Consider the following 18,854-nt stretch of genomic DNA (forward strand, 5'->3'; position numbering starts at 1 on the left):
TATAATATAACTATTATTAAAATCCAAAATTGGATTCCCAGAAACTTAAGTGGTACGTTTCTGCTTGAAGCCAAAAAAAAAAAAAAGAGAAAAAAAGGGTGCTAAAATAAAGAAAAGAAAAAGAAAAAACTCACTACAAAAATTGATAATGAGAAAGGAAACATGGTACCTCTTTATCAACATAAATAATTCCGCAACATTGCGAAGGATATATATTTTGTCAACATTTTGCTTATATTTTATACACACGCCCAACCTCAAAGAACAAGGACAATACAAAATTATACTCATTTATATACAAATACATGCCTTCTCATAACTGCCCTTAATAATGGCCCTAAATAGTACACATCAGTGAGATTCATCCCCTTATTTTCTTCATGATTATATTTAATTACGGCAAAATAAATTAAAAATGTTTTCTACGATATTCTTGGAATTTGGAAGGGGAAAAGAAAACACATGGCATCGCTAGCGATACTTTTCGTCTAATAAGGAGAAACTCAGCCATCTTCTAGGTTTGTTGTTTACTGTACGAGCTCAAATCGGCATGCGTATCTTTGTACCGTTGGAGCAGGTATGCGGCACAAGTTACCGGAGGAAACCTGATTAAAAAAAACAAAAGACAAAAAACATTGATATCATTAATATATATTATAGGCATAGGATCGAATATAACTGATGTAAAACTGAGGAATTTCAGAAAGGGAACATTTTTCTGCATGTCTTATACACATCAGTCTTTAATGTCCGTGCGAGTTTCGTCTCAAATAATCTGAATTTTACCTCTTCACCATCTGTATATCTCCTTTTCGCTTCAGCGAAAACTTCTCATTAGTTCATTGCCTCTATTGTTAATATTATTATTATTCTTATTATTGTTCCTAATCTGAGAGACTCTTACCTACTTCACTGTGTATTTGCTGAACATTTCTATAATATCTATTTTACTTTCAATGCTCTGCATCACATAGGATTAAGAACTTGCTAACAAACAAAGTGTTCGGTTTCAGGCTCTTCAAGTGAGCTATCAATTTAAGTATGCATTAAGCAGCACTGTAGAAAAGTATGAACCATTTCTTCTCACTCTGTTTTTTTTTTTTTTCCCCTTCTTTTATGAGTTGTTTCATTTAGTGAAAGAACTATTTGGATGAAAAGTTTGTTGGTATGAAACTTACTTTGGAGGGTTTTCTTCAGATTTGCAGGTTGGTAAGCACTCCACAAGACACTCGTGGCTTGGTTCCACAAAAAACGCAATCTGCTTCATCAACAATAAGAGCACTATGAGTAAATATTGATATTTGTGAAAAATTGTCAATGTAGTTTCCCATTCATAGTGTTAATTTGCTGGAGATTTAGTATTAAGTACTTGAAAAAACAAGGGATGGGTTTGTATTATGAGCAAAAGCAAAAAAAAAAGAGTATACTGTCGTCATGAGAAATAGGCTTAATAAATGAAAGTAATTCAGTTAGTTGATTAATATCCAAAATGCAAAAGTAAAGATAATGTCTAGATAGGGTGTGTAGACACTATTCACTATCTAAAAGATGCCCAGATATGCTTGCTAAGCTAGGTTAGGCACAGTACAGTAATCCACATTCATGGTTTAAACTGCAACGTAGATGTGCTGAGAAAGGGGAAGCATATGGCCTAATTATTAAACATGTCATATTACCTTTTGTGCGGCAGATATATATGGCATTATGGAAAGTTAGGTGTATTGAAATTTATATGATAATCTACTCAGCTGGATTAACATAGCAACAAGAATGAAATACAAAATATAATGATTTTTTTGTTGTCGCAGGATAACGTAAAAAGAAATTATACAGTATTGTAGAAAATTAAAAAAAAATACAAAGAAAAGCTTACCGAGTACCGTTCTCGCCCATCCAGGACTACCCGATGCAAGGTTGACCTACAAAAATAAAAATAATTTGTTTCATAAATCTTTCTACTGATAACCTTAAAAAAGAATAGGCTTATTTAGAGTTATAGTTTTAGCAAAGTCATTAATGGGAAAAAGAATCAAATTGTCGCGCATAAACAAATGGCATGCACATGAATAATAATTTGCCTAGCATGATAGTGTTAGCAAACAATTTTTATTTGGATGAAACGTATTGTAATGACGATAGAGTACCTGAAAATACAGTTACTCCAACGTTCAAGCATGTCGCCAAGATTCACTATGAACCCTCTGGAAGGTAAAGCCAAAGAAATTCAAGCAATGTAAATATACTTTCCAGCTTAAAATCTTCATACTTACAAGAATCAAATAAAAAGCAAAAAAGATAATTGCATTAACTCTGTCTCAAGAATTGGTTGGTAATTGCTGTATACTGTGTTATCACTTGACAGGCACATAAATAATGAATTGGGTGTTCAAATTTAGAGAACTTAGTTATCATGGAGTGACTCATTAAAGCATTTAAGTCCCTTGAGCTACTTTTTGTAAGTAAAATGTTGTCATTTGGCAATTAGTAGTCTTATATAAGATTGTTCAGATATTTGATTAGCTAAAAATTGGTAATGAAACCCCTAAGTTTAAAACCAAACTAAAAAGAGGGAAAATACTAGAAGTTACAAGAAGAAAGGGATAGAGCTAACACACAATAGGAAAACAACTAACCCCTTTAAAGGTTCTACATATTCCCATACTTGTGGCTGAGCATTTCGGTCCTTGCATATCTGAATAAATTTGGGAAAAAAGGAAGTGTAAATATGTCCGAGTACATTACAAGAAGTTCTAGAGGAAATAATTCATTTAATTTTCAACTTCTTACTTGGAGGCCTACAACATCATCTGTTGCCAAGAGTGTGATCAAACCGTAATCAGAGTGAGCACCAGCTCCGTACACTCCCCCCGCAGGATTTGAAACTTGACCTGATCAAAAAGGAAAAAATCTGTAAAGTTAACATCATGTCAAAAGAGATACAAACTTAAGGGGTTTTACAAATATATCCTCAAAAATTCATCTATCTATACACAAACGCCTGTAAAACCTGAATTTTCATATGCACCCCTCAAAAGTGCAGTTTCTTACAAGAATGTGCTTAAGTTGGTTAGTTGTGGGCAGAAAAAGTTTTTTCCAAACATTTTGAATGTGCAAAGTTATAAATGTATGAATTCTGTTTTATGAAGTGTGTATATAAAACTTCAGCTTTCAAAAGGGATAAATATGTGCAAAGAGATTTTTGCAGCATTGCATTGTAAATATCTTAAATAATTCTATTGATATAAAATGCAGTAATGACTTGAAACTTGTCATACACCTTCATAGTGTAGGAGTCTCAAAGTTGCAATAGGGTCTCCAAGCAATTCCGGCTTATCAAAGAAATTGGCATCTAGGTCAAGTGCAAGGGCAATGATCCTGGCAACTTGTTTTGCCACTCTCCTGTAAGTTTGAAGAAGAATGAGCAAAGATAAAGCTGGTATAAGAAATACTTATTCATATTCGCTCTTGATATCATATTTGATAAGAGCATTCTTAATAGGTTTTAAAAAATATTTAATCTTGATAACCATAGCATAAGCTCTGGGCCATTTGTTATAAGTTTGGGATACCGCATACAAGATTAGCAACATAATCTACATATATCAAGGCGTTTGGTAAGGAACCATGTGTCAAGATTGCAACTGGAATGATAACAAAAGAAAATTACGTATTGATTGATTAGCTGTTAGGTATGGCAAGGAGAAAAAAATAAAATAAAAAAAGGCCACCTACAAAGATTAAGGAAACAAAAATCGGCAAAACCAACCCTATATCAATAATGAGTGGCTGCAATAGATGTTAAATTCTGAAGCATCTGTCTACCTATAATTGAAAATATTAAATAAACATATTCGGAGGGAAATTGAACCTCAGAAGATCTCATATAAATGCAAAAGATGACTTCCATTCTTGATTGGAAAGAAAGAACAGGACAACTTACAATGCCTCCATATGATACTGCTCCATGACATCCCTCCATCTGGGTAATAGATCTTGGGGAAAAAAAATTGTAAGGATTTCAAAATTATAATGGACAACGCTTCCGAAGAATAGTCATCAACCAGTGTACCATGCTTAACAAAATAAAATAGCAAATAAACTATTCAGAATCTAATGTCAGAATTCATTATTAATATTAAACATACTCAGTGTCAGAATTCATTATTAATATCAAACATACTCATAGGTCGATACTTAGTTCACCAAAGTATCGATTGCTCTACAATAATAAAATAATGTTTAAGACTTGCAAGTCCTCCCTTCATTAGCTGGATTAAGGGTAAATAAAAAAAGCTTCAGCAGTTTACCTGCAGAAGGCCACTGATTTGGCCCATAAAATGGTTTATTAGCTTGTGGATCGTCTTCGGGTACCTCAACACCTATATAATATCCTTCTTTATAGTCACCTAGAAAATAAATAAATAAGTTGTAGTCCAATGTAAAATCGCACCACAGTTATAGGATAAATGGATTAGTTTTGTATTCAAAGGAGAACCAAGACAAGAGAAACCGTGAGAAACCTAAGCATAGCTTGCAAATTTAATTGATAGGCCAAAAGACTTACTGTACCTTAAAAATATCAAACTTTCAAGTTCATGAAACTAAAGATTTCTCAAGTAATCATATGTCTTAATGAAGGGTTGCTTACATTAACTTTGCTTAGAAAGAACTGTATTCATTACTTGTACAGTACGAAATAAAGTCATGAATCTTGGTATTAAAACACCACAAAGCAAAGCGTGTAAACAAAAAATAGGTGGGGAATAGAAATGGTGTTCCTATGTGTGCTTATATTCTCTTAGCTATTTAGACAAAATATCATATCATATGTATGGGCGTTGAAAATATCATTGGTTTATATTCCATTTAACCATGAAATTGAGTTTTAATCTGCCGTTGGAGCAGGAAAAAAAAAAAAGAAGGTTTCAACCGATCTATCTATCAAACAATGAAGAAGATTTGACAAAAAAATCATTTTATTTTAGAAGATGACATAATTAACAGAAGAATCCAAATTATGCCTGTGAAGCATTGGATACCTAAAATACCCACATGGTTACTAATGCATATAAATCTACGATACTCTAAGTACATGTGCCTCATAGTTTTGGAACACAAAGTCGAGAGAGTAAAATGAAATTCAATCTCATTTTTTTCATGGAATTTCATTTACAACCTCCTAGCCATCATATGAAGAAACCAGCAGTCATCAAAAAACTTAAGGACCGCAGAAAACCTACCACCAACTTGATTGTCGGGATCAAGAGTCTCATCCAGAATCGGAGTGTAGCCCCGATTCTTCTCGTTCCGCAAAAGCTTCATTTTCTCGTCAGTCGGCAGATCGAAGAATTTCTTACTTTGCGCGAAAACCTCGTCCATGAACTCCTGGCTTATTCCGTGATCAACCACGTAAAAGAACCCCGAGTCCAGACACGCCTGAATGATCCATAGAAACAAAAATTGCATCTTCACGAGACGGCAGAGAGTAAACAAAAGGAAATGGATACTTCATGCACTTCATGTCATTCTAGAACATTACAATTATCCTTTTACAATACCAACATATATAGTGCTTCAATGGTTGCATCATATTTGTAACAAGCATGCAGATACCAAAAGTTTTAATTTTAATTAATAGCCTCTTCCAATCCAAACCAAACCATCATTAGATAGTCAAAAAATTAAGATAAATTGCAAATTAAAGGGGAAAAAGAGACAACAATTGTATCCCTTGGGGCAAAACATAATTGATCACTTTTTTACTATTTTAATTTTAAGCACTATTATCCTTTTTGCACGTGGTCATATATGCTGGAAAAGTATAGAGTCAAACTCCATATTCTTACAATAGAACCCACCACATCAAGGGGTAAAATTCATGGAGACTCCCACAACTTTAGGCCATTTCGAAATTGGCACTCTAGCTTTTTAGTATTTTTTGTTTAACAGCTCTATACTTTTCATTGATTTGATTCAGGCTATTTTCCTATATTAGCAAAAAATGGTTCAAAGTTAACACAATCACTGTTGAATATAAGAATCTCCAATTTAATAGAGAAAATGAACTTAAATTTTTTTAAAAAATCAAAATTCAAATGATTGTTTGTATACGTTTTCACAGGAGAAAAAGAATATAATTCATTAATTCCCGTCCAAAACCAGATAACTACTCAAAAATAAAAAGAATTTTTTGTTAAAAAAAAAATCACCAACCACGAGCTACAGAATAAAAAAAAATATCAATAAATGGATAAGAAAAGAGATAGAACATCCAATCAAATACTAAAATTACAATAAAAAATTACAACGAAACTATAGATTAAAAAAAAAAGAAAAAGAGAGGAGGCTTAACCTGCTTGAGCAGGGCGACGGATTTGCTCAAATCGGGCTCGGAGAGGCTGATTCGATTTAGCGCCGTTCTCGACACGGGATTCGCCATTGATCCCTCCCCCTCTCTCTCTCTCTACAACACCTCTCTCTCTCTCTCTCTCTCTCTCTCTCTCTCTCTCTCTCTCTTCAATATTATTATTATTGTTATGTGGAGAGGAGGGGGAGGAGAGCGTTGAAGGTGACGAAGGGTTGAACGGCGACCTTTGTAGGTGGACGGGAAAATTTTTATTTTTATTTTTATTTTATTTTATTTCTCTTCAATTTTAATTTTTTTTTTAAAAAAATTAACTGTTATTAAAATAATTAAAAATTACTAAAGTAAAAGTTTGAGGGACCGTTTCGGGAGTTCAAAAAAGTTGAGGGGGTTTCAACCAAAATGTCAAATTTTTTCGACACGAGTCGACACGAGAGCAGCTTCGACCAAAAAACCCCTCCAAAGCCGAGCCTCTTCGTCGTCGTCTTCGTCGTCTTCGTCCCTCTCCCAACTCCTCCCCTCGATTTCCCCCTTTTTACACAAAACCCCCCCAATAATTCTACCCTCGCACACCTCCTCTCTCCCTCCCTTCTCAATCCTCTCCATTTCTCTCTCTCTCTCTCTCAAAAAAAAAAGGGAAAAAAATGGTGGGGGGGAGTAGGAGTAGGAGTAGGAGGAGGAGGAGGCCCCGGTTCTTTAAGATCTTGCTCGGGGACTTCGATCAACGGTTGGTGAGTCACCTCCTCATCTCTTCTTCTTCTTCTTCTTCTTCTTCTCCTTTTTAAGTTCCCCTAATCCTTCAATTTGGAGCTTCAATGGCACCATTGATCTCATCTTTTTTTGTGTTTTAAATTTGGTCCCTGACCTTTCGTGTTTCACAACTAGGTCCTCAATGCTTGTTGCCTATGTCAATGTAGTCCCTTTGTCCTAAAATTGTCACATCAGCATCAAATCAAAACTTTAAAAATGTGAATATTAAGTACTTTGCTAACTGCGCTAAGTTCCCAAGAACGGTGATTAAAGGACTTAATTGAAATTATTAATATATTCTAGGAACCAAAGCGCAAATATAAAAGTTTAGGTCACAATGTAACTTTTACAATATTTTTGAAGTTTTCATTTTGCCCACTAATAGAACTGTATGTATAACATTTTTTTTTACGGAATATTAATATTCTCTCGAAATCGCTGTAAATACTATAAAAAATTATGCAGTAGAATGATAATTTTTACAGCTCTGATGACAATTCAAAACATACTATAAGTTCGGGTGATAAAATCAAATTTTTTGAAGTTTTTGTCCCTATTTCAAAATGCAATATAGTTCAGGTAAGGTCCGGCGTTTTTACCTTCCAAAAAAAAGATGATTTTTTTAAAAATTTTTGTTTTAAGGGATAAAAAAGTATATATATGTGTGTGTATATATAGTAGAGAAGCCATTTTCTTATTGTCTCTTCATATCAATCAATTCTCAGTCTTAGATATAGCAGTTTATTTACAATCTATAATCCAATCAATAATGTTGCTCTAATTGCGAATTTCGTAAATGCGTGTACTTCTAATACTATTTGTGAAGCAACTTCTAAATGCCTCCTATAATATCTTATGCCGTTTTTTTAAAGAAAAAATTTTTATGCCACTTTCTAACCTATTATTTGTTTTTCTTGCATAAATTCATTGTCAATTTAACTTTTAATCAATTATATTTCTTGGTTTTTTGAACTTTTTAAATTGGCATTGCTTTTGATTGGTATTCTATGAGATTTCTAAACTGTGTTGTTCAAACCTATAGAGGATACCGCCAAAGTTTATGAAGCATATATCAGAAGAAACATCCGAGACAGTGATCCTCGAAGGTCCCGACGGAATTAATTGGTCTGTGGGATTAGAGAAAACAATTGATGGCACGTTCCTATCGATCGGATGGTCGAGCTTCATCAAAGGCCATGATTTGAAGGAACATGATTTCCTTGTATTTGAATATGATGGAGACATGCACTTTTCCGTACTACTATTCGACACAACTGCATGTGAGAAAGAGGAACAAATTAAGGCTAAAGCTGATGTATCCGAGATGTCAGAAGTGAAAAGAAAGAGAGGAAGACCGGCAAAGCGTTCTTTGAATTTCGATCTCCCTCCGAAGGAGGAGATCAAAGGAGAATTGGATAAGCTTCCGACTACAGGTAATTGGTTATCATCTTTATCAGAAGCTTCGTATCGACTCTGTGAAAGATTTTATTTATTGTCGTGTGGTTACTGTTCTGGGTGTTCGACAATTGCATGATCTGTAAAAGATGTTGTAGTATAAGAATTCAGTTGCTCAATCTTATTGATTTTTCTGACATTGTGTGGATTACTAGTGCTTGTTTAGGTTTGTAGTTATATGATTCTTTTGGAGCCTGTTGCCCCAACTTGAGCTTTTGCAAAAATGCTTTTGAGTGGAGTTGTTCAAAGAAGCACAAATTTCTTTTCATTAAATCCCCCTGATCCCTACTGCAGAAGGAAAGCTTCAGATGCGGAGCTTCTTCTTCTATGGCTGAAAATCTCATTTCAGTTCTCCAACTGCTGCAAACACTCCAAAACTTTTTTATTTACCAAACGGCCGGTTGCTTTGTATTAGAGCAGAGGGGCCATTTTTGAAGTCAGGTCAAACAGGCACATAATCTTTGACATGTTTACTTCCAATGCATGCAGGAGATTGTGTGCCGAGTCCTACAGCAAGCCAGAGTGCTAAAATCGAATCTGAGGATGTTGAAATCAAAATCAGTCCATCTATGTCAGTAGCTGAATGCAAAGATTTGGAGCAAAGATTTGGAGAAGCAGAGAAAGCTGCAAACTCGTTTAGCTCAGAATATCCTTCCTTTGTTGCAAAAATGACAGTGACTAATATTTGCAGATCCTACACACTGGTGAGTTTGGTAGAATAATTTTTGGTGAAGTACTTAAACACCATAGCCCGTTTTGAAATACGTACAAGTTATCCTCCGAATCTGCTATAATTTCGGTATGATTTGTATATATACACCTTGAACTAATGTTCGCAGAGCCAATTTACATTGTTTGACTAGTTTGGAAATTTAATGCAGAGGATACCGGCTAGCTTTTGGAGAGAACATCTTCCGACGAGAAAGATGGAAATGGTCCTCCGCGACCCGAGCGGTAAAGCTTGGATCGTGAAATTCCTTCCCGGCTCAAAAGGCTCGTTGAAAAACCTGATATCCGCTGGGTGGACCGCTTTCGTACGCGGCAACGAGCTTAAGGTGGGCGATTTCTGCGTGTTCGAGCTTGTCGGTCCGGTCGAGTTCCACGTTCACATCTTCAGGGCGGAAGAGAACACTACGTCAGAAAATCTGAAGTAGGGATGATTGGCCAATATAGGCCTCCAAATTAGTGTTTGTCATATATTTGCATGGTGGTGGAGAACCAAAAAGGGCTTTCCCTAACTTCATGTAGTCCTCTTGGAAACTCCCTTTTTTTTTCTCTTTTTTGAGGTTAGTGTTTTTGTGTGTTTTATTAGCTCATCAGTTTTGAAGTGCATATGTGTGGCAGTTAACTGCTAAACAAGAGTTCTACTCTTCTTTTATTCCGTCGCCTTATGAGGCCCTAGCTGCCTCATTCTATGTAGCTAAATTCATTTATCTAATGAATGAAGCAGATAGCGTGCAATCTTTCTCTCTCAAAGAAAAAAAAAAAAAAGCCCTTCTATAATTTGTAGGAGCATTTTTGTACCTTAATTCTCCCTTAAACTATTGATATCTTAATATTTTTTTGAGCACATCATTTTGATACCCAAAAAAAAAGGCACATTTTATTTCCAATACATTTTTTTAGTAAAATGTATGGGTTGTCCCAGTACTATCCAGATATTGCTACTTCATTTCCATAATAAAAATCATGGTTTGAGAATAAAAATGACACCAATATAGTACAAACCGTTCCTGCATGAGATTCAGAAAATACATACATCGTAGTGTTTATAACACTTTACATTTCTCAGATAAAAGAGCAGATAAAAACATTTCACCAAAAAAAAGAAGAAAGAAAAATAATATCAAAATAAAGAATGTATATAGATTTTGGTGTAAAACTAGAAGTGCTAACTGGAAATGTATTCAATTAGCCGCCTATCGAGCTCAAAATGCTGGCAGAGGAGTTTCTGCAAAAAAAAAAGACACCAAAAACGCAATCTCAAGCATTCGCAAATTTTCTGGAATTATGGTAGTAAACCAACATATTTTGTTATTTCGCAACAATAACTCAAGCTAACTGCGAAGAAAACCTTGGTAATAGTTGGCGCAAATACTCTGGCTTCGCTAGTGATTTTCGGGAACCGAGCAACTTCCGTTGCCTTATCAAATAAAATGTAAGTCGGAAGTTGACCTGTCCATCAGTATCCAAATTTTCGACATAAAACAATGTGACGGTAATATAAATTGAAATTTTATGCTGCAACGGATCTCCAAACTTTAAACCGTACCACATAAAGATATTCCAAACTTTTCTGCGACATTTGGGAAGTGCCCAAGATCAATTATCCCAAAGGATATCTTTTTGTTGGAGTATCTGCAGTATTTGGGAATTTTTTTTAAAAAAAAAACATTGTAAAGTAATATTTTTGTTATGTAGTGGAGTAGCACATCTAGTGAAAAATAGGAGAAATTATTGCCCGCACACAATCCATGCACCATGCAATGATCCGCTCTCCATCGCAACCTTTTCTTTGATTTAAAAATATTTATCCTTTCGACGGTTGTATTGAAGTACGATATGACATGGAAGGTGGATCAGTACATGGCGCATGGGCTGATATGTGAACCTGGCACAGGCAATAACCTCGCCGAATATAAGCATAATCCTCAGTCTCTATGCGTGCATTGACAAACCAAAGGCATTACTAGGGAAATGATAATCTACTTACATAGTGGAGAGATCTGGAAAGATTCGGCTTGTTCGTACACATGCTGATGAGCACGAAGCTCGGAATTCAACCTGTTAAATATTAAAAAGGATCGCTTTGTAAAGAATCATACAAATCTATAGTATAAAAACAATACACCCTATAATTTATTTCTTCAATCTTAAGCCACAGAAAAGATAACAATGCTAGGGTAGGAATATAAAATTAAGCGCCTCCCCACCACCCACTCGTGGCGTGTCCAATCCCTTTCTTGTCCCAAAAGCCCCTCAAACAGAAAACAAAACAGCTTTCTGCTGCAGCAGAAACAGAAATTCTAAACTGGAGCTCCCAATTTTGAGGCTCCAATGTTCATCTTCAACTTCGAAGCACAGCAAAATTTCCGTAGTAATTCACTTGCCAACCCCTTAGTGGTTGCTTTTAAGAGTAGAGAAGCCATTTCAAAAGCTAACCCAAACAACACTGGGTCAATATGAAGGAAAGAAAGAAAGTGAAAAAAATAAAAAATAAAAAATTGTAGCCATTACCAGCCAAAACCTTGTAGAAGTGCCTTCAATTAGTAAACTCTCTAGTTGCAACGGGGTTAAATGACTCACATAACCTAAAGAAATTGCAAAGATATTATAAGTAAACCACAACATTATGCCCATCTGTAACTCTTGCAGATTAACATGCATAAATAACCCTACTAGCAAATTGGCATATAAGAAAAGACTAATGGCTTGTTAAACCTAGCTTCTGAAACAACTTCTCTATGTTGAGAAAAAACCAAGCCTTTTTAGCAAATGAAAAGTCAAGAACTTATCCCGTGGCACTAAGCTGCGATGCTCTTTTGAACACCAAAAGCCACAAAAGCTCCAATCAGAACTTTGAAATTTCCGTCCTGCTGTAGCAGGAAGCTGTCGGAGGGCTTCTGTTGAAAGGAAGAATTATTCGTACTTCTTCAAACAGCTCTAGAGCAGTACTAAGTTGATCCATGCCATGTCCAAAAAAGTCCTAACATTTTAGAAGATGTCTTTTTTTTCGCTTTTTTCATTTTTTTTCTTTTTCACTTCCAACATATTGTTACTAAGTTAAAGACACTCCTTCCATCATCATAAAGCAATTTCATACACAAAAATTGTTTAGCTATACAAAACAAGACTATGTGCAAATAACTAATTAATGTAAACGCCAGGGTTGAATAAGAAAGGTTAGAACCATACCTAAACCTTCATAAGGTGGTTGCTGAGACACAACCCATATAACTGCAAAAGAACCAAGTCCAAAGGAAAACAATTATAACATTTGAATGCAGTAGAAAAATCACTAAGAAACTTTCAAATAAGAACTGATCCAAAGCATGCAAAAGAGTAATAAAACAATGTACCTTACTGGATAAATACGGACATATGGAAATTAATTGGAGGTGAATTTAGACATAAAGAAACCAGCAGCAAATAACTGAGTAGGTACGGATATATATATGTATGTAGAATATTATTGTTGGCCTAGCTTTTAGAACAACTTCTCTGGTAAGAAAGTATAAGATTCCAAAAGTGTTGGGGTTTAACTAACAAACAATTCAAAATTTTGCAGTTGCAGTAAGCAAAAACTGAACTTTTTGGGCCCTGCAAGCAGAATTTCTAATTTGAAGCTTCTGTTTTTGCTGCAATGAGTAGTCGTTGAGAAGATTTTAATGAAAAAGTTGTTAATGCCGCTATTTCTTAGAATAGCTCTACTCCAAAAGGAGCGACGGCCTCTTGAAAGCATGAAAAAGCTAGCTTGTAAATGTATTCCTTTTTCCTAGGGTTACTAGTTTACTACTCAAACAGAAAACTAACTAGCCAGGTAATACAGCTAACATATAAAGAGTTCCATACCAAGAAAAGCCACAAAGTAATAGAGAGACAAGTGATAGTCGATCGACAGGGTAACTGCCAACAGCAAGCCCTGAAATAAGTATATGACATGACACGCTGTTTAAGTTAAGCCATCACAAGATGAGAGCAGCTGCATAATCTGCCTAACTAATTGAAATGCAAACATAGTTACTCTTACATTTAAAAAAAATAAACAAGTAAAGAGGATTAAACCAAAAAAGTTAAGTACCTTACAACGATCTTACAATGATAGGTGAAGATTACCTTTCCATAAAACAATGCGTCAGCGATGAAGGCTTCCCAAGTTTCCTCTTTGACCATCTGCTCAACAAGTGAACAACATTCACCTAGCTCTTAATTTACCATGCTTCCTCCACTCAAAAAGGGGCAAACTACTTTCAAAAGCTAAAAAACATTAAATTAAAGATCTGGAGATACAAAAGTATCTACTACAAGATCTCAGTGATACATTATCTGTTCTATTTGTTTCTGCTTCTGTTCACCGCTTTCCCACACAAAAATTGCTAGTATTATCCAAAATCATGCCAATTAATCGACATCAAGTAGCAATTTTCTCCTACATTGTCCAATTTTTCGCTTTCTAATAGATATATGGTTACTCAAAACACCTATTCACACCTATTCACTACAATTGACTAAAAATTCACAAACGTTTGGCAAGAACGCAGTAAAGAGTGCTCTTGTTACATCATACCTTAACCGATATGAGCACGAAGAAAGTAAGCACCGCTTGGATTTCCTGTCGAATCACACTGACAAAAGGCTTCAGAATCTCTACTTTTTTCCCTCAGATCGAGATGTAGTGATCTCAAACTAAGCTCACACATACACCTACACCCACAGAGAGAGAGAGAGAGAGAGAGAGAGAGACCCGACGAAGGAGGCGATGGGAGAGATCGGAGGGGACGGAGCTCCGCGCGGCGAAGTAGGAGAAGAAGGCGAGGAGGTGGAGGAGGTAGAAGGGCTCCGTCACCATCTGGTTAAGCCATGGGAGAGGGTGGCGGCGGTGGTGGTCGCCGCCGATCGCCGCCGCCGCCGACGCCGACACCGCCGCCGCCGTCGCCATTTTCGCCGATCGGCTCCGATCGATCACTAGCGCGTCTCCAACCACCGTTTTGAGTTGGCCTTGTGACCTTCCTCCGTGGGATGGGATTTGGGCCGCGTGAAATCCATTAATCATCGTAGCCATCCATAAAATATGGGCCGCTTTTGGGCCCTTTTTCGATGTTGTATAAGCTTATATTTGCCCATACAAATTTCCGTTGAACGGGGTTGTGCTCTAATTTATTTTTAAAATTATTTCACCAAAACTGCACAAAAATGGGGCCAAAAAACAAAAAGGGGGGGAATTCGATAGCATTAATCAAAAGCAATAAATCATATGTTAGGACCCACTTGGTAGAGAAGCACTAGCCAACCCATCAGAACTTAGAAGAGGGTACAAAATATAAAGAACTTAATTAACTAATTGCAAAAAATCAAACGAAGTAACTCAATTCCTATACAAATTTGTTATACCTACAGCACTCTTCAAACCAAAAAAAAAAAATGAGGAGAGACTACTAATGCTTGCGCCATTTCTTTGAAATGACAGGTATTGCCGTCGCAAGGCACAAAGAATAAAAAATTTTCAATGTGTTAAAAGAAAAGAAAAAAGATCGAGATTTTCAGCGTGATTTCCTGTCCCTCCTATGCCTCCTAACGTGATCTCTCTTTCGCAGCGATTTTATAAGCAAGTCTTTTATCGGAACCGGTGGAGGAGGAGAGTGGTTTCGCGGCAATTCAATAGTCAACACTGGTGGTGTAGGGGAGCTCTTTTGTTTCATGACATCTTTGTGGTAGCTCTACATGAAACCAAAAAGTTAAGGAGGATTAGAATTAGTAAGGAATACCAATAACTTTCGCGCATTAAGTTGCACAAAAAGAAAATCTTGTAGTTTAAGAGGGTAATATAAAGTTCTCACCACGTCGAAATAGCAAGTTTTATAGAGGAGGTTTCCTGCAATTTAGTTAAACTGACTAGAAGTTCTAATGATCAGGATTCGGAGTGACTGCGTGTACCTGAATAACAAAGTTCCGCCTTTCGCAGTCTGGAAACATGTAGGGGAGCCAGCCCACACTGGCATTTATTTTGTTCCTTACGATGGCGAAACTGAGTTGATCTCTCGAGGTGAAGCGGTCGACCTCGTTGAACCAGAGGCAGGAGAAGAGGTTCGTGAGCGGAGTATGTTCTCTGATGATCACACATCCCTCAGGCACATCTGCCATTGGAATTGAAGTCTTATGTTAGATAAATAAACGAAAATTCATCGGAGACCAATTACAACCTCCTAAAAGTTTGGTTGGTCAATTTACTGGTAAAGAGACTCAAGCAGGAGTTCATACCGCTTTCTATGGGAAGCTTAGCTGCCGAATAGGGGGTCAAGCCCTCGTTCTTATAGAACTGGAGTTGGCGAATAATGGAAGCGTTGTCGTATTTTCCGGCTACCATATTGGCTAGCCCTTCCTCAAAGACGTCGAACCGCCTGTAATGCTTCGAAATCGCTTGACTGTACTTGTGCCGCCACAAGTAACTGCAAGAGGAAAAGTTAATGTTATAGCACATCATATCGCGAAAAAAATGTAATAGAATTTAGCAGGAAAAAAAAAGTGACAAAAGTAAAATGGCAAAATTATGAGGAGAGAGATCACAAATTTGGCGTGTTAGCTTTAAATCGGACCAGCAATTATAATTGCTTCCAAAAGACGACAATTATCACTATAATGTAACTAATAAAATGGAAAGTAAATGTTGAGAATCAGTCAAAATATAAGACACAAGGTTTTCCTAAGTAAATGCAATAATAATGGACAATAAGACAGAAATTTACCGCTCCAGTATCAGAATAGGATCCTTAGTAAGTCGAAGCTTTCCGTCAATCCATAAAGACCACCGTGCATTAGGAAACAATCTGTGTGGTAGCATCTTGGGTATCTGTTGAAATTCATTTAACATAACATGTAACAAAATCTATGTGTATAAAGATATCCTTGTAAAACTCAAATTATTATATATGTCCTCCAAAAATTGTATTTTTGTATATATACATGTAAAAATACCAAATATTAGTTGGTAAAATGTACCTAATCATTCTATCTCCCCACTTCATCCTATGAATTTCTACCATTTTGGTGTAGTTGAAGTGTTGAACAGTATACTAAGTAGCATCATAACTAAAATATGTAGCAAATGCACGATATACATTCTAATGGTTACTGCCTAGAGGATCAACTTTTGAATATATAGTTGAGTCCAATACCTTTCCATTCCTCCTGTCATCATCATAAGGCAGGTTTCGAGCAACAACCACTTTCCATAACCCAAGTTTTCTTGTGCTGTCCAGTGTATTGGTTTTCCTGATATGTGCTTCAGTCTTTTCATCCACAAACATAATGAAGCAAACTCCTTTCTTCGAATATTCATTCACATGTTCCGGTTGTTTAATTGTGTCATAGTCTCCTGATCAAAATAAATATATAAATAAATAAAGGAAAAAAGTTATCAACACAGTCAGAAATTGGAAAAAGCGAACAAAGGCTAATTTGCATAATACCATTTCGGTTGCAAATATCACGAATGTCCTTGTAAATATTGGCTAAGGGTATTTACAAACAAATCTGTACATGGTCATCTATGATACTTCACACTTTTAGAGGGTAAATGCGATAGTTTAATGATGTTGAAGGGTAAACAAGAAAATGAAGGGGAGTAGCCAAAGAAGAAACAGAAGCAACATATTTACCAAATATGGTTGAAACAACAACTATGCCATCACATTTACTCATCTCATGGCGATCCACTTCATCAATGTCAAAGCCAGTATTAAGACCGGGAGTCTCTCCTTTAACAAATCTAGTAAGCATAAACAAATAACAAAGCCACAAATATATAAGCTATTCTTTGTTAAGATTAAAAAAAGTATAAGCAAATATACTGCAAAAGCAAAGTGGAATAAACATACCCACAATGCACTGTCATGGACTCCTTTATATTGAAATATTCACCTCTTTGTTGCAAAGAAGGATAACCACCAAAAGGAGAGCCTCCATTGGACTCATGTTTGACGGGACCATCTTCAACAACATAATTCAAGTTCTTAAGAACAGGAGATTCTGATGGTGAAGTTGGCATGCTGGCCAACGCCGACTCAAAGGGAAGATAACATACATCACAAGCTAAACAGAGAAAACAACACAAAAATAAAGAGAGATTTTTAAAAAAGAAAAAAATAATAAAGAAGTTAAGCGTTCGTATTATTATATTTGCAATTCAAACTCACCGCGTGGGCCTGTGCGCTTCTTATCAACTGGTGGAGCAGATGGTACGAAATCTTTACAATATTGGTCCGCAATAATTTTCACCGATGCAGGAACATGGATCCCAGTGCCATTTTTTGCCATGTATTCTTTAGTTGTAGGAGTTGTATTCATCCATGTTTGTACCATAAAAATGTTCGCCGAAGGAGGAGTCTGGATCATGTTGATTACTACAAAAACCAGAAAAGGCTGCGGTAATGTACTAAAAGTAGCAGCTTAAAGAATGTATACATATCCAGTATCTAACATTTATCAAAGTCAAATTGATGCATCATAATCTCTCTGTCAACAATTCCTGTAGGTAAAATTGCATCTCTAGAATTTAAAGAGATTAAGTGCGTCCCTACGCCCAATACAGGAGATAACAGAAACCATTTTCATCACTAAACCAAAGTGATGACAATTTGATGTTCTTCATACAATTTGTTTATAAATATCTCTAACCCAAAAAAAAAAAGAAAAAACCTAAACAAGTTTGTCAAGGCTATTTTATACAGAATACAATCATTTTATACAGAATACAAAGAGTCTTCCCACATTCTTATGCAATATAAACCAGATAAAAGTTATGCACAATTTTATCTTATAAAAACTAAAAATAGTATTTTCACTCTGTATCTAACCTTATGATTCTATAGATTGGTGCTCTAACTAAAGAGATACTTTATCTTCTAGCTTTTGATCTATGTGCTTATGTTATACACAATGCTCCTATGTCGAGATACTTAGTACATAAACGTTTGCAAGGGTCGAACAACATTATATATAACCATGTTAATGCATTGCAATGAACAATTTTTCCCTAACTGCTCGAAAGTACTGGCCCCGCCCCTGTATGGGAGTATCAGTTAACCTCAGAGTAGTCCCAATTCAAATGACCGAAATAGTTCGAACAAGGCCTATAGTTGAGGGTTTACTATGCATTTTTACCAAACAATAAAGTGAACAAAAAGAGAAGGGGCGGGGGAAAGATCAAAACCATTGTGGCCGAGATAAAACGAGAAGAGGGAGAAAACGACGAGGAGGATCACGATGACGCTGCGAAGCCGCCTCCTCAACCGAGCCCTCCGCATCCACCAGGACCACCACCACCATGAGCAACCCCTCTCCCCTCCGTGATCGTCCCCGTAGAGCACTTTGATTCTGAGGTCGACGATCGTCTTCTTCGCCGGAGAAGACGACGACGATGACGACGACTTCGACGCCGCCTCCTCCGCCACCATGGCGCCGCTCCCTCCCCCGCTCGCAGAACCCTAACCCTAGGGCCAGGTGTCGTAACGGCCATTGCGGGGGGTGCGGGGAGGGTTATATATAGACGATGAGATCGGCGGCGGGA

General features: G+C 36.4%; 4 protein-coding genes across 5 annotated transcripts; 1 reads left to right on the forward strand and 3 right to left on the reverse strand.

Annotated features, from left to right (window-relative positions):
• Nucleotides 150-6,569, reverse strand: LOC109718237 (2-oxoglutarate-Fe(II) type oxidoreductase-like). 2 transcript variants are annotated; one of them, XM_020244354.1, is made up of 11 exons: nt 6,353-6,569; nt 5,241-5,436; nt 4,308-4,406; nt 3,941-3,992; nt 3,278-3,399; nt 2,788-2,888; nt 2,634-2,692; nt 2,145-2,201; nt 1,874-1,919; nt 1,179-1,258; nt 150-605 (listed from the first exon to the last, which is right to left on the reverse strand). In XM_020244354.1, the coding sequence occupies exons 1-11, from the start codon at nt 6,437-6,439 to the stop codon at nt 515-517; spliced, it is 990 nt and encodes a 329-aa protein (XP_020099943.1). In that variant the 5' UTR covers nt 6,440-6,569; the 3' UTR covers nt 150-514. The 2 variants fall into 2 exon arrangements, with proteins under 2 accessions (XP_020099943.1, XP_020099944.1); XM_020244355.1 differs by lacking the exons at nt 5,241-5,436; nt 6,353-6,569 and having other exon boundaries at nt 3,941-3,979.
• Nucleotides 6,778-10,030, forward strand: LOC109718238 (B3 domain-containing protein Os01g0723500-like). Its single transcript, XM_020244356.1, has 4 exons — nt 6,778-7,095; nt 8,157-8,547; nt 9,059-9,273; nt 9,451-10,030. The coding sequence occupies exons 1-4, from the start codon at nt 7,009-7,011 to the stop codon at nt 9,721-9,723; spliced, it is 966 nt and encodes a 321-aa protein (XP_020099945.1). The 5' UTR covers nt 6,778-7,008; the 3' UTR covers nt 9,724-10,030.
• Nucleotides 10,263-14,319, reverse strand: LOC109718007 (thioredoxin-related transmembrane protein 2). Its single transcript, XM_020243981.1, has 10 exons — nt 14,034-14,319; nt 13,857-13,901; nt 13,406-13,462; nt 13,142-13,211; nt 12,485-12,526; nt 11,807-11,880; nt 11,283-11,353; nt 10,842-10,927; nt 10,644-10,744; nt 10,263-10,520 (listed from the first exon to the last, which is right to left on the reverse strand). The coding sequence occupies exons 1-10, from the start codon at nt 14,226-14,228 to the stop codon at nt 10,461-10,463; spliced, it is 801 nt and encodes a 266-aa protein (XP_020099570.1). The 5' UTR covers nt 14,229-14,319; the 3' UTR covers nt 10,263-10,460.
• LOC109718126 lies at nt 14,562-18,854 on the reverse strand. Its single transcript, XM_020244151.1, has 9 exons — nt 18,498-18,854; nt 17,482-17,688; nt 17,164-17,377; nt 16,945-17,054; nt 16,462-16,661; nt 16,033-16,136; nt 15,548-15,735; nt 15,224-15,423; nt 14,562-15,006 (listed from the first exon to the last, which is right to left on the reverse strand). Exons 1-9 carry the CDS (start codon nt 18,739-18,741, stop codon nt 14,830-14,832), a joined length of 1,644 nt encoding a protein of 547 aa, XP_020099740.1. The 5' UTR covers nt 18,742-18,854; the 3' UTR covers nt 14,562-14,829.

Source organism: Ananas comosus, linkage group 12 (genome assembly GCF_001540865.1).
Source record: "Ananas comosus cultivar F153 linkage group 12, ASM154086v1, whole genome shotgun sequence".
Taxonomy (NCBI): Eukaryota; Viridiplantae; Streptophyta; class Magnoliopsida; order Poales; family Bromeliaceae; genus Ananas; species Ananas comosus.

Coding starts and splice junctions, on each gene's coding strand:
- LOC109718237 (XM_020244354.1), bottom strand. CDS start 6,439: ATGGCGAATCCCGTGTCGAGAACGGCGCTAAATCGAATCAGCCTCTCC. Junction 3,400..3,940: donor CAGTATCATATGGAGGCATT/GTAAGTTGTCCT, acceptor TCAAACTTACAG/GAGAGTGGCAAAACAAGTTG. Junction 2,693..2,787: donor ATGATGTTGTAGGCCTCCAA/GTAAGAAGTTGA, acceptor AAATTTATTCAG/ATATGCAAGGACCGAAATGC.
- LOC109718238 (XM_020244356.1), top strand. CDS start 7,009: ATGGTGGGGGGGAGTAGGAGTAGGAGTAGGAGGAGGAGGAGGCCCCGG. Junction 8,548..9,058: donor GGATAAGCTTCCGACTACAG/GTAATTGGTTAT, acceptor CAATGCATGCAG/GAGATTGTGTGCCGAGTCCT. Junction 9,274..9,450: donor TTTGCAGATCCTACACACTG/GTGAGTTTGGTA, acceptor AATTTAATGCAG/AGGATACCGGCTAGCTTTTG.
- LOC109718007 (XM_020243981.1), bottom strand. CDS start 14,228: ATGGCGACGGCGGCGGCGGTGTCGGCGTCGGCGGCGGCGGCGATCGGC. Junction 13,212..13,405: donor ACGCATTGTTTTATGGAAAG/GTAATCTTCACC, acceptor TACTTATTTCAG/GGCTTGCTGTTGGCAGTTAC. Junction 10,521..10,643: donor TTGCGCCAACTATTACCAAG/GTTTTCTTCGCA, acceptor TTTTTTTTGCAG/AAACTCCTCTGCCAGCATTT.
- LOC109718126 (XM_020244151.1), bottom strand. CDS start 18,741: ATGGTGGCGGAGGAGGCGGCGTCGAAGTCGTCGTCATCGTCGTCGTCT. Junction 16,662..16,944: donor TGTTGTTTCAACCATATTTG/GTAAATATGTTG, acceptor TATTTTGATCAG/GAGACTATGACACAATTAAA. Junction 15,736..16,032: donor CCTATTCTGATACTGGAGCG/GTAAATTTCTGT, acceptor TTCCTCTTGCAG/TTACTTGTGGCGGCACAAGT.